The sequence below is a fragment of the Oncorhynchus tshawytscha genome, linkage group LG22 (genome assembly GCF_018296145.1).
Source record: "Oncorhynchus tshawytscha isolate Ot180627B linkage group LG22, Otsh_v2.0, whole genome shotgun sequence".
In the NCBI taxonomy this organism is placed as follows: Eukaryota; Metazoa; Chordata; class Actinopteri; order Salmoniformes; family Salmonidae; genus Oncorhynchus; species Oncorhynchus tshawytscha.
Genome location: NC_056450.1, coordinates 270132 through 284146, shown reverse-complemented (window position 1 = coordinate 284146; position 14015 = coordinate 270132). Strand labels below are relative to the sequence as shown.

The window sequence follows — 14015 nt, the reverse complement described above, 5'->3', positions numbered from 1 at the left end:
ATGTGTGCATGTTGGAAGGTCTGGGACTATTAGATGCAATCTACCTTGATTGCAGTGAAGCATGATAATTGTCCATCTTTTGGCTATTTAGATCACATAATCAGTATCTCTCAGTTTCCAAGCTTTTCTGAACTGCAGCACACTTGGATCTGATAAACATAATATTTCATACAGCATGTTAACAATGCTCAGAATGAGCATTCCAAAAGTTGTGTACATCTAGTTGAGATGAGTTCTTTCTGGAACCCAGATGGAACCCCAATGTTAATATTAGACTTTCTATAGCACATTTTCATGTCAGTTATCCCTTCCCCATCAACACTTAAGTTATGGGCCAATTGGATCATGCGAGTGACAAATAAATGAATATTCAAACTTAACTACAATTTTATACTAAACCAATAAGTGCCTCTGTAAATCAGTGAAGGAATAGTATTTCTGTAGTTATTTGGACAGTTTATTGCCATGTTTCTGGAATGAAGAAACTATTAGTGGGGTCTTGGGGTGAAAGAACACATTGTAATACATCAGCCAATTTATGTCAATACCACGGTGATTAAATTTAGCAGGCAAAAAAAACAAACAGTTGAGTCACCAGTTCTTCTTTGACTTTTATTTGAGCTTGCATTTTGTTCAAATTCATGTTTGAATACATAAAAAGTTTTTTAAAAATGTCAAACTGACCAGATATCAAATTACTTTTCTTTTAAAAACCATTGTGTAAAAACTTAGGACCGATTTAGAAAAAAACGTCTTCCGTTTCCGCAACTTTTTTTATAGCTGTCACGTAAAAATAATGGAACAAAACAGGTCTGCATAGATTCTGCAGGCAAATCGGTGGTAATCCGGTCAAATGCATGGTACAAGCTTAAGACGATCGTCAAGTCAAATCTGTTTCTTATTGCTCAGATCTTTGATGTTTCTTCTTGATGACATTACTGTAGAGAGGAAAAGAGATTGTTAGAAGATACAGTAGAGGGATTTGACCAGTCAACTCAGACTGTGCAGCAGCATCAAGACAGGCAGGAGGACCAACAGACAATGGCAGGAGGCCTGCAGTCAGTCAGTCAGTGATATGTTGTAAATTGGGGGTCTCAAACTGGGGGCATGCGGGCCAGATGCGTCCTGCAAGCAAATTTAATGCGGCCCGTGGTAGAAAATGTAGATTGTATATTGAGAAGTGCTGTGAATGACTACAGCTAATCAACTGATCATACAATGCATACTGAGGACTCAACCAAACCCTATTTAACCAGGTTTCTGGGATAAGTTATCATTTGGCCAAATTCCAAGTTGTATTTGAGATTTATTTTTATATTAATCATGAATAAGCAAGCACAGTCCACTATGAACAAAAACTAAGCTTGTCTCTATGAAATACAATCCAGCATGTTTTCTAACAAGGAAAGAAATCATTGTTTACCCATATCCCAGAAATCAGGTATGCAGATTTGATTAGAGCACCAAATAGCAATATTTGTGTGTGTTGGGGACCCACCCGGACGATGGTAGAGATGGTATGCCGGTAGTTTCTACTCAGCCCCGCCCTGCTCGGCTGCGGGAGCGGACGTTTTCTCAAGGGATGGTTCGCCGTCGGCCTTGGCCTCCTTGCCATCCTGGGGCTTGCCACCGGTCTGTGGGCGTCTGCGGCGGTAGTTGAAGTTTCGGCGGTAGCGGCGCTGGCGAGGCTCCTGGTTCTCACCGTCACCACCCTGGTTCTCCTTGTTTTCCCCCTCGCCGTCCCGTACCGGTCTGGGACGGGGTGGACCACCACCTCTGCTGTAGGACGGGACACACTTTAACACCCGAGTAATCTTAAAAACAGCCCCTGGCACCCATACAACTTCAAATTATGACAGTGAATTCCATTTAAAAAACCTTACTGAAATCCCAACTCAGAAACATTGAGTCAAATTCCAGATGATAACCTAAATTGAAATGGAATTTACCCAAACCCCAGGGTTTGCAGATTCGATGGGATTGGAGGTGTCCAAAAGCAATTATGGGGATTTGATCCACCCAGCCTTCTAATGGGCTTAGGGGTGGTTGAGCATCACATGGCTGCAAGGACACATGCCCCAAGCATCTTGTGCACCATGTGTGTGTAATATGTGCCATGTACAGTATGCAATGTGCTGCCTTGTCCTTATATTTCATGAATGGGCTTCAATCAATTCTGCCATATACTCAAACAAGCTAAGAATTGACCGTGGCCTAACAGTGTGGGGGCGCTCACTCCTGTCATGTGTATGAACCTGTGTCTGTGCCCTTAACTACTTCTGATCAAGTACCAATTTAAATACCATGCCCACCCATACAAGCTCATCGGTGCCTACCAGAAGAGAGTAAAAGCAGTGCCATAACAACCACAGGTTTGATGGGCCATAACACAGCCAAAATAGGAACCGGAATAACCTGAGAAAGTAATGGGCCATATACAGGGTGGTTGAGGGGGAATGAGAGTAGAGGTTAACTATGTATATGCTGAGATCAGAGGTATTTATGCTCTCGCCATTATTATTGTCAGAGAAGAGACATTAAACTCATCACTTCAACAGCATTGATATTCATAGATCGTCTAGTTCAGGAATTATTCAAGATAATAGTCCATAGATAGTTTGGCCAATTTGCCATGTTCACACATTTCATAATACTTCCACTAATAAAAACAATCAGGACTAAAGAGACATGAAGTCGTTGTCATTTCTGAAGGAGTACCCATAGAGTACATTTAAATGCAAAGTAAAATATACTTTCGGAAAGCAGTTGCCATTCAATGTTAGGCTGCAATAAGGGGAACATGCAGTCAGCAAACTGCCCAATGGTAACGTCGCAGATAAATAGATTCCGAATCACGTACCTGTGTGACAAATTCACATAACCTTTAGTTGACAGACAAATTAGATATGGTTTTCTGCTGTTATATAACCCCTTTTTGCAGCCTTGTGTCAATGAACTCAACACGCAAACCTTGGTCTGAACCTTGGTCGGAAGCCTCTGTAGTAGTTCTGCCTCATTGGTTTGTTGCCCTGGTCTGGACCGCCCTGGTTCTCGTCGCCTTCTCCACCCTAAAAACAAACAAGAGTTAGTCACACACATTCAATTACTGACTCAACACCCTAGATCCAGGTCTGAAACTCACCTTTTGGATAGAACGAGTCTTGAAAAACAGGAAAAGATATACTGTGATGAAGGTCAACTGACTGAAAGTTTAATTACTTTTAAAATTAAAATAAATGCGCAGGTGTGCAGATATGTTTTCCTGTTTTCCATTTTGCTGCCAGCACCTACAGTAATTACCAGCCACTGATTCAGTGAGGAAATCAGTGACTGGCTTCTTCAAAATCAGTATTTCTCTGTTTGCAGCCAACTTCAGGTGCTGTCAGTATATTATATGAACCTACGCGTTTTCCACTAGCACCAACTACTCATTCTTCAGCCGGACACTTTTCCCACTTAAATGATCAAAGCTACTAATTAGCTAGTCATAAAATAATTCTGCTGAGCCCTCTTCTGTTAGAATGAACATTATTCATCTTCTAGCGATCTATTGATAGGACAGGCGCCTGTCAGTCACAAAATCAGCGATGACAGGGAAACAATGCTGGTTTGACAGTTCGTCCAACCTCTCCTTACCTGGGTGTGTTGTGTGCGCTGTGGTTGCAGCCACATTTCTTTACACGGAGGGTGAGAGCATGAATTTGCACACCCCATATGTGGTAACGATGAGTCGAAATCCAATTAGCCTATTGTTTTCTGGCACATACATATCCTTTCGCATGCAGGGTTCGACATTAAAGATGGCCCAGGAAGAGTAAAAACATGTGCCAGCCCAGTGGATCTTGTTGGTAACTTTTCAGCGCAGTTTTACATTCCAGTTCAACATTTACCTGCAAAAATGGCTTAACCCTGGGGGACAAGCCACTCCAGACCCCAGACCAGGAGAGCCTAGCTGGCTTCTTTTTCAATTTGGCTGGCTACTCCATGTGACTGTGGAAAACATAGCTATAAATAGATTGAAGCACTGCGCGGGTGGCAATCAGCAGTAGGTGTAACATCTTGGGTTTGTGTGAAAGTTTGATTCACCTATTTTGGTCAAACTGAGGTTTGATTTTGGTCTGTTGACCAGTGGTTTGGAGCCAACTTTAAGTACTGTCAATATATAGACCTCTAATGTAGACCTATTTTGGTCAACCTGTATTGGTCTGTTGACGAATACATGTGAGGTTTTGATTTGTCCGGCAATAACCAACTGTGGCACGAATGTTTGACGAGAGTGTGTATGACATCACTGGAACGGGGCCGGACTGCTTCAGGAGTGCCTGTGACAGCGTACCTCAGTCATCTCTCCGCGAGGTGCGTTGGTGTACGGGGGGCGACGGCCGTAGCGTCTACGTACAAAGTATGGGGGGTAGCGCCGTCTTCCAGGGAAGGAGGGCCTGCGCTGCTGGGTCTGCATCTCTCCCTCTGGGGCGCTCTCGACGCCCTCACGGCTCTTGCGGGGGGGCCGATCTCCTTCGCCCTCGCCGTCGCTCTGGTAGTTGTCTGGGTATTCGCCGTCACGGGCTGGGCCCCTCCTGCGGGGGTACCGCCTATAGCGGTTCCGGTCAGCGGCATACTTGCTCCCCTGGACTGGGACACCCGCTGGGCCGGTGACATTGGCTGCCTCTGCTCCCTGGGAAGAGATATATACATAACCACTGGGGTGCACACTACCCTTCTGGAGTATGAAGTTGTTTTAGCTGTGTATCGTTGCATGATATTGTGTTGACTGGTCAAATCCAAAATTGGGCACATTAGAATCACCGATAATCATAACTTTGAGGTATGGGAAGTTAAAGTCTAGATTTGGTTGCCTTAAATATTGCTAAACATAATAAACAAGTCGTATGAAATAATTTGTGAGCCTGCAAGAGTGGTGCCAATGACAGTTAATAATAAAGCTCTCTGTTGTGTAAATAAAAGCTGTAACTACCTTCTCCCCTTCAACCACATCAAACTCCACAATTTCTCCATCTCCAACACTGCGAAGGTATTTCCTTGGGTTGTTTTTCTTTATGGCAGTCTATAAAAAAAATATATTAAAAAAAATTTTTAAAGTTATTTTTAAAATGTATAAAACATTTCATTACAAACTTGTCTTTGTGGTGCCAACTATAATCCAATCGTGATAACTGGAGAAGGTTCCATGTTGGGCAATAAATGACTTGACCATTGGAGAACTGGGGAGTTTTTACCTGGTGGACAAAGACGTCATCTTTTGTGTCATTCCTTGTGGGTGAAGGGAGGAAAAGGTGTAGTTAAATATCGGACAATAAAACCCATTGGATTAAAAATGTCTATAGTAACATTAAGGCTAACAGATTTGAACAGAACTGGCTTAATTGTGCGTTCATTGAGTCTTTACACAACAAGAGCATGCCGTGGCCAGCCAAATACACTTCCCAGCTTTGTAAGCAAATCCAAGCCATATTAGGAATGTTCCCTCAAACACCCTCAACATATTAGTGTCTTTAGGAGACGCCCGGGAGTGGGGCAACTTGCCTGTTGATGAAACCGTAGCCATTTCTGACGTTGAACCATTTGACTGTACCCAAGACCTTAGTTGCTGAAAAAGAAAAATACATCCACACAATTTAGGTGTGATTCACTTTGACATATTGCACATCAAAGGGGGGAAATTGTGACGTGCACTTCAAGTGGGTAATCTAATGGCAAGACTGATTAAGACCACAGACAAGGACCAGAGAAGATACTAGGGAAGCAAGCTATAATTATCCCCCAACTGTTGGGCTTTTTATAGATTCGGATGCTAAACCCTTGGTGTTTGCTTCCACCTGGCATGGCATGGTCCAATGCATATCAACATTGGCGCAACTTTCACTGGGGACAGGGTGGTCATGACCCCCATTCTGAAATTTCATTTTGTCCCTCCCCGTTTTATCATTGCACTGTGATTTAAAAAAACAGGCAGCAGTGTGCTTGAGGACCATGCGGACACACTGACAGTAATAAACAGCTCTACGGGCTTTACTGTCATCGTACAGTCAGTACACAACATTATGCTCATCAAGTTAACAGGATCAGATGGTGACAGTTGTCCCAGCAGGGTCAGACAGCCAGGAAAGACCAGTCTACAGAGCTCAGGTGAATCTTGCAGTATATTCATATCGGTGAATGATACAAAGTTCCATCTTGAGTTGATGGGTAAACCTACAGTAGCTACAGGACAGCAGTTTAAAGAAAGTCTGGGATCTGGGAATAACGGTAATTGCAATTATTGAACAATTGATTGTATTCTTGGTTATTATAATGTATAAACGGACACAAAGGTCATTCTTTTTCATCCCTCATCTTAGGAGGATCAGATGGTGACAGGGTTTCAGCAGGGTCAAGCATCCAGGAAAAAACAGTCTGACAGAGCGGAGGTAAGTTCTTGCAAGATAAAACACTATTCTCTCTGTGCAGTAAGCTGGACAAGCCAGATGCATCAAAGATTGAAGCTATTTTAAGGGGGGAAAACCTGGTAGAAGCGGTTGATGAATTGACACGTTTGAATGCCAAGTCATTTTCATATAATCTCCGACAAATTGCTGCCGTGTAAAACCACCCATAGAAAGTCATATGCCAGCAAATCAATAACATGGAATCAAAAGTCAGTCCTCTGCAGGAGGTACATTAACAAAAGGGGAACCATTTGCATATGTTATGGTCTTGTGAAGGCTGGCCGAATTCTGGCAAAGAGTAAGTTCTTTTATCTCAGCATGTCTACAGATTCTCCATTCTCCCAGTTTTTGTTTGCTTGGAAATGTTGACACTGGAGACTTATCACAAGAAACTATAAGCATTAATTGGAAGGTTTGTTATCCTTCAACAATGTCAATTTAGGTGTCACTATATTTGATTACAAGATTAAGGATATATTGTGGGGGGCGCTGCAGGGTGGTGGAACCCTTGGGACAGGACGACCCAGCTCTACAGTGTGCAAGTAAAAATGCCTCTACAGTGTACTATTAGAGATCAATTATATGGAGGATGTGCTGTTTGTGTGTAAATGTATGTTTTTTTTAGTTTTTATTACTTGTTTCCAAACATTACTCTTAGGAATAGATTATTATTATTTTTAAGATGGGAAGGAAATTGAAAGGAGATTTGTGTTATTGACTAGACTGGTGGGGGTCAGGCGTGCAGGTGGATGGCTAAAACCAAAGTTGCACCACTGCATCATTAGCTCCAAAAACACCCATCCTACGTGTTACGAGACCAGAACAGTACTAGCCTAGACATTCAATGTGGCCTACCAGCATTCCACCAAACTGATCAGAACGAGTGCCTGCCCTGGAGGTAGCATAGCTAGCTAATGTCGTGTGTAAGCTGGACTGCTAATTATTTTACGAGCGGAACTGTCTGGGCATCATTTATGAATACTAGGTAACTAGCTAGACAACCATTTACCCAGTTCAAAAGAGCAAGTCTTGAATCTTCGCACGTGGCGTCGCGCCCCATGATGATAGCTTGCTATTTTGCTAGCTAACGTTAGCATATTATATTTGGTCTCAACCGTGTGGTTGGACATGAGCCAGGATGTCGTTGATAACGTCAAATTAATACTCATGTGCACAGAGGTAGAAATAGAGTGTTGGGTACGGTTTCATGCTTAATAAAAGTACAATTGTCTGCCAAAGCGGGACAAAAGAAATTCGTAGAATCCGAATATCAAGGCGGACATTTTGGGGGTCCCTATAGCTATCACCTCGACCGAACGGAAAGCTAGCTAGCTGACTAGCTTAGCCATCTGCAATTTTACACGAAATAATCATTTGGGGGCTATGCTTTTTCATCATACACTTGGTTATAGTTATCGAACGTTGGCAATGTATTAGCGAGCTATTTAGCATGATCGCTAGCAAGCAAGTTCATCAGTATGTGCCATAGCAGCGAACAAAGGGATACGAACGCAATCGAGCCTCTGCAGTCAGTTAGTCATGGGCATCAGTGAGTTGATTGTTACAAGTCCGTCCCTATTATAACGTTAGAACATAAAATGCAAGCAAAACTGTCGTATACACTACCAATGTATTGAAAACAGTGCTCTTTATGCGTAACCAGTGCGTTACGGAACCGGGAACCGGTTATGACCAAGACCAATATCCACTTCTACTGTTTTGACAGGCTAACGTTAGCTGCTTGTTAAATCACTGCTAGTTAAATCACTGCTAGATGCAGAAGACTGCGGACAAGAAGGTCCGTTTAACGTTGGTTACAATTACAACATGTGCCAAACCACCTGCATTTCAGTATTAATTAACGTTAGCTGCTGGCTAAATCACTGCAAGATGCAGAAGACTGCGGACAAGGTCCGTCTACCGTTGGTTACAATTACAACATGTGCCAAACCACCTGCATTTCAGTATTAATTAACGTTTGCAAAGCTCTAGCCTTGTCTCACAGGTCAGGTGTGTGGTCAGACTGAGGATGCGTTACCAGTGAGGCTAGGTAAAGGTGAAATAAAGAGGTAGAAACCAGCGAGGCTAGGCAAAAAAAAGGTAGAAACCAGTTAGGCTAGGTAAAGGTGAAATGTAAAAAAAAAAGGTAGAAACCAGTGAGGCTAGGTAAAGGTGAAATGTAAAAAAAAAAAGGTAGAAACCAGTTAGGCTAGGTAAAGGTGAAATGTAAAAAAAAAAGGTAGAAACCAGTTAGGCTAGGTAAAGGTGAAATGTAAAAAAAGGTAGAAACCAGTTAGGAAATGTAGGGTAAAGGTAGGTAAAGGTGAAATGTAAAAAAAAAAGGTAGAAACCAGTGAGGCTAGGTAAAGGTGAAATGTAAAAAAAAAAAAGGTAGAAACCAGTTAGGCTAGGTAAAGGTGAAATGTAAAAAAAAAAAAAAAAAAGGTAGAAACCAGTTAGGCTAGGTAAAGGTGAAATGTAAAAAAGGTAGAAACCAGTGAGGCTAGGTTTTTTTTTAAAAAAAGGTAGAAACCAGTGAGGCTAGGTAAAGGTGAAATGTAAAAAAGGTAGAAACCAGTTAGGCTAGGTAAAGGTGAAATGCAAAAAAGGTGAAACCAGTTTTTTTTAAAAAAGGTAGAAACCAGCGAGGCTAGGTAAAGGTGAAATGTAAAAAGGTAGAAACCAGTTAGGCTAGATAAAGGTGAAATGTAAAAAAGGTAGAAACCAGTTAGGCTAGGTAAAGGTGAAATGTAAAAAAGGTAGAAACCAGTTAGGCTAGATAAAGGTGAAATGTAAAAAAAGGTAGAAACCAGTTAGGCTAGGTAAAGGTGAAATGTAAAAAAAGGTAGAAACCAGTTAGGCTAGATAAAGGTGAAAAAAGGTTTTAAAAAACTGTTGTAGACCTACTGACATTTGAATTGGCCAATGTAATGTTACAGTTGAGACGAACTATCGATATCTAACGTTAAACGGTTTCAAACTAGCCATCATGCTAGCAAACTAAGGAAACGGAACACTATTTAGCGGTTGCTATCTAACTAGTTAGCCAATAACAATATTACCTAGATTTAGGCAGCTAGTTAGGTAACTAATGTTCCCTGTTTTAGTAATCAGCTGACGTTGTGAACTAGCTAATGAACATAGTTTATAGCTAATCCAATTGTAGGTACATTAGTAAGCGTTTTGTGAGTAACGTTACCGTGCCAATAAACCCACATTTGCATTGAATGGATCACCTGGCCAGCTTGCTTACCGATGACCTTCTTATCCCCCGCGGAAACGGCGGCTGCCGCCGGGCTGGATGGGCTCTCCGCGTCGACGACAGCAGGCTCCGGCGGTTGTGTCTCGGCCTCGCTGCTCATGTTTTCTGGTTGGTTATGGCTTTTGCCGGCGGTGGCTCTCTAGTGTGTTTCCCGGTTCTAGATGGTAACCTGGGCCGGCGGTGGTAGGGGCTGCTGCCTTCGGGTTCTTTCCTCTCCGCTCCCGTTGCCGATCGAACTGGGAGGAAAGACAAACAACGCAAAGGAATATCCCTATCCATAGTCCCTCCCACTCTGTAATATAATTGGTCGAATTCTCTCCTCTCCATAACCGTCACGAATCATTTTCGTTACTATTGGTTATATTGGTTGTCAGTTATTTAAAAAAAATACTCCGTGAAAATTGGTCGAAGAGAAATGTCGAAAACCAATACCCGAAGACACGACAGAGCCACACAGACAATCACGACACATTGAAGCTAGCTAACCCATTTTGTTACATTGTACAGTACACCTAGATTATGGAGGACCAGAACTGCCGTAATTAGAATTAAATTCATTAATAAATTCACACAAATAGATACATACATTAATACATCCATGTATGTATATGTATAATGTATACATAAATGCATAGCCGGATGAATGATTGCATACAAATATATTAATATTTAAATAATGAATCCCACTTTTATTTTATTCATATATATCATCTCCCGATTTGTGTATTTCTTCCTCCAATATGATAATGAGGGGGTGTCAAGCAAAGGTATGTGGGTGGTGTCTAACACACCATTGGTTGATCAATTCCACAGCGCGTTGATCGATTGCATTTGCCTGGGCTGCGTTCGGTATGACAAAGTGTCCAAAGCTTTTTGGTCATGTTTCACAATAATATATAATTAATTAACATTTTGTTGCTTTGCTGCACGTGCACAATAAAAACTCACCGCACATTTTCCTTGCTTGACGTAGAAACAGGTGAACAGTTTTGGATCACTGTACCAGGTCTGTGTTACACGTGGGTTGCCTTTGACAATAAGGCACCGGACTACAGTCGTATAGTTTTCAACCTAGAAGAAGACCAAGAGACGAGAGAAGGCAAGAAGGAGTCTACCGGGATGGGCGAGAGGAATGTCCAGTTGTCCATAAAAGCATGGTAATCTACCTCAGTTTTACACTTCGCTAGCTAGCTAGCTAGATAATGAACTAAACTGCAGTCAAGTAAGGAGGAGCATGTTGTCATGATGGAATAAATCACCTATGTGAAGCTAGCCACAATACGGATTAGCCACAATAGTGGAATTTACTGTTTGGTTTAGCAATTGTTAGTGAGATGAGACATGGCGTCATAAAATAAATAATATCTTAGCAAGTTCTAAATTCACATGTATGCCATGTACTGTAATTTGTCATAGCTGTTATCAACACAATGGCATGCATACTTTTACCTAGATCTATTGTTATTTACAGACAGGAATGTGAAATTGACATACTGATACATAAATCCTAAAGCCATTTTCTTGTTAATCTCTGCAGGTTTGTCATCTGATTTCTTTGAGCCTGGTGGAGATGGATGCAACCATACTACAAGGCTGGACATTTCGCTGCATCCAAGTTGAGGCTTGCTACCAGCAGGAACATGGAGAACTCTGTCAGTAAGTTATGATATTATTGTTTTATATTGCATGATACTAGGCTAGAGGCCCTGGGCCAGTCAGGGGTGAGGGTTCTCTCTCTTTATTGCACTCACTACCTCTATCCATCTCTATTCAGGAGCTGCAGAGACAGAACAGTCCAAGGACCTCCAGAGCCTTCTGACCAATTACCTGTGTTCTCTTCGGACTACAGAGAAGTAAGCTCCACTCATAGTGTGCCTAATGCATCATGTAAACCTCCTTCACTGGCAGTCCGCCTGTGTGATGACCTAGTATATTATCTAGATCTGTTGAATTGGATTTACTGTACTCGCGCCATAAGTCATGCTCTCTCCTCACTGTAAACGTGTCCCAGACCTTTATCAAAACTAACGTGTCCCTGGAGAAGGATGCCACTATCAAGGCTTAACGGCCACATTTTGGGGATGACCAAATGCAATATAGTTTTGTATAAACTAATTTTATTAGATTACAAAACTGCTTTTTCATAGCATGTTTGTCACTAACTCTGACTTATTTCTGTGGTAACTTAAACTCAACACTTGGAGCTTATGATTCAAAAGGTCTAAAGTATGTGAACGTCTCATCTAAAGAGGGAATACATTGTATTAATGTATATCACACAGGTCTCAACTAAAATATATATATCCCAGACAGGATTGAAGAATGGGACAAGTAAAGTGAATATAAGTCAGTAAATGTGTCCGTAGCAGTTTTTATGAATTTGAGTGATTACATACAATACATATTGACTGAATGGCTTTACTTCCAGGCAAGGCCCTTGCTAGTCAAGGACCATATCACCTCCACCCTACCTGACACCCTAGACCCACTCCAATTTGCTTACCGCCCAAATAGGTCCACAGATGATGCAATCTCAACCACACTGCCCTAACCCATCTGGACAAGAGGAATACCTATGTGAGAATGCTGTTCATCGACTACAGCTCGGCATTCAACACCATAGTACCCTCCAAGCTCGTCATCAAGCTCGAGACCCTGGGTCTCGACCCCGCCCTGTGCAACTGGGTACTGGACTTCCTGACGGGCCGCCCCCAGGTGGTGAAGGTAGGCAACAACATCTCCACCCCGCTGATCCTCAACACTGGGGCCCCACAAGGGTGCGTTCTGAGCCCTCTCCTGTACTCCCTGTTCACTCACGACTGCGTGGCCACGCACGCCTCCAACTCAATCATCAAGTTTGCGGACGACACAACAGTGGTAGGCTTGATTACCAACAACGACGAGACGGCCTACAGGGAGGAGGTGAGGGCCCTCGGAGTGTGGTGTCAGGAAAATAACCTCACACTCAACATCAACAAAACTAAGGAGATGATTGTGGACTTCAGGAAACAGCAGAGGGAACACCCCCTATCCACATCGATGGAACAGTAGTGGAGAGGGTAGTAAGTTTTAAGTTCCTCGGCATACACATCACAGACAAACTGAATTGGTCCACTCACACAGACAGCATCGTGAAGAAGGCGCAGCAGCGCCTCTTCAACCTCAGGAGGCTGAAGAAATTCGGCTTGTCACCAAAAGCACTCACAAACTTCTACAGATGCACAATCGAGAGCATCCTGGCGGGCTGTATCACCGCCTGGTACGGCAACTGCTCCGCCCACAACCGTAAGGCTCTCCAGAGGGTAGTGAGGTCTGCACAACGCATCACCGGGGGCAAACTATCTGCCCTCCAGGACACCTACACCACCCGATGTTACAGGAAGGCCATAACGATCATCAAGGACAACAACCACCCGAGCCACTGCCTGTTCACCTCGCTATCATCCAGAAGGCGAGGTCAGTACAGGTGCATCAAAGCTGGGACCGAGAGACTGAAAAATAGCTTCTATCTCAAGGCCATCAGCCTGTTAAACAGCCACCACTAACATTGAGTGGCTGCTGCCAACACACTGACTCAACTCCAGCCACTTTAATAATGGGAATTGATGGGAAATGATGTCAAATATATCACTAGCCACTTTAAACAATGCTACCTAATATAATGTTTACATACCCTACATTATTCATCTCATATGTATACGTATATACTGTACTCTATATCATCTACTGCATCCTTATGTAATACATGTATCACTAGCCACTTTAACTATGCCACTTTGTTTACATACTCTTCTCATATGTATATACTGTAATCAATACCATCTACTGTATCTTGCCTATGCTGCTCTGTACCATCACTCATTCATATATCTTTATGTACATATTCTTTATCCCCTTACACTGTGTATAAGACAGTAGTTTTGGAATTGTTAGTTAGATTACTTGTTGGTTATTACTGCATTGTCGGAACTAGAAGCACAAGCATTTCGCTACACTCGCATTAACATCTGCTAACCATGTGTATGTGACAAATAAAATTTGATTTGATTTTGCTTCTGGTACCACTAAAGGCCACGGTCATCAGGCAGGCAGCTTAAAGAAATGTCACCATCCAGGCTCATGTCATAGCATACAGTTGTCTGATAGGGAGATGACATGCATTATGTACTTTTCATCACTAGAGCCGTGTTAGCATTTACTGCATGTTGCTGAACAATTCAACCCTTTTGTTAGTGTCATTGATATATTAAAATTCACATACAATATTCAGTTCATAAGCATTGACTGACACCTCTATGGCAGGGGTA

The 14015-nt window shown here is 42.4% G+C and overlaps 1 protein-coding gene and 1 long non-coding RNA gene across 5 annotated transcripts; one reads left to right on the top strand and one right to left on the bottom strand.

Moving 5' to 3' along the window:
* Positions 1 to 598: 598 nt before the first annotated feature.
* LOC112221570 (Y-box-binding protein 1) lies at positions 599 to 9956 on the bottom strand. 4 transcript variants are annotated; one of them, XM_024383695.2, is made up of 8 exons: positions 9700 to 9956; positions 5545 to 5608; positions 5238 to 5271; positions 4976 to 5065; positions 4337 to 4675; positions 2971 to 3068; positions 1499 to 1779; positions 599 to 938 (listed from the first exon to the last, which is right to left on the bottom strand). In XM_024383695.2, exons 1-7 carry the CDS (start codon positions 9806 to 9808, stop codon positions 1533 to 1535), a joined length of 981 nt encoding a protein of 326 aa, XP_024239463.1. In that variant the 5' UTR covers positions 9809 to 9956; the 3' UTR covers positions 599 to 938; positions 1499 to 1532. The 4 variants fall into 4 exon arrangements, with proteins under 4 accessions (XP_024239463.1, XP_024239464.1, XP_024239465.1 ...); XM_024383696.2 differs by having other exon boundaries at positions 2983 to 3068; XM_024383697.2 differs by having other exon boundaries at positions 4400 to 4675.
* Positions 9957 to 10564: 608 nt separating this feature from the next.
* On the top strand, positions 10565 to 11628 carry LOC112221571. The gene is made up of 3 exons (XR_002949042.2): positions 10565 to 10865; positions 11246 to 11364; positions 11483 to 11628. It is a non-coding gene; the product is annotated as an uncharacterized LOC112221571 (long non-coding RNA).
* The last annotated feature ends 2387 nt before the right edge of the window (positions 11629 to 14015 follow it).

Coding starts and splice junctions, on each gene's coding strand:
- LOC112221570 (XM_024383695.2), bottom strand. CDS start 9,808: ATGAGCAGCGAGGCCGAGACACAACCGCCGGAGCCTGCTGTCGTCGAC. Junction 5,272..5,544: donor GGCTACGGTTTCATCAACAG/GCAAGTTGCCCC, acceptor TTCACCCACAAG/GAATGACACAAAAGATGACG. Junction 1,780..2,970: donor CGACCAAGGTTCAGACCAAG/GTTTGCGTGTTG, acceptor CCCGTCCTACAG/CAGAGGTGGTGGTCCACCCC.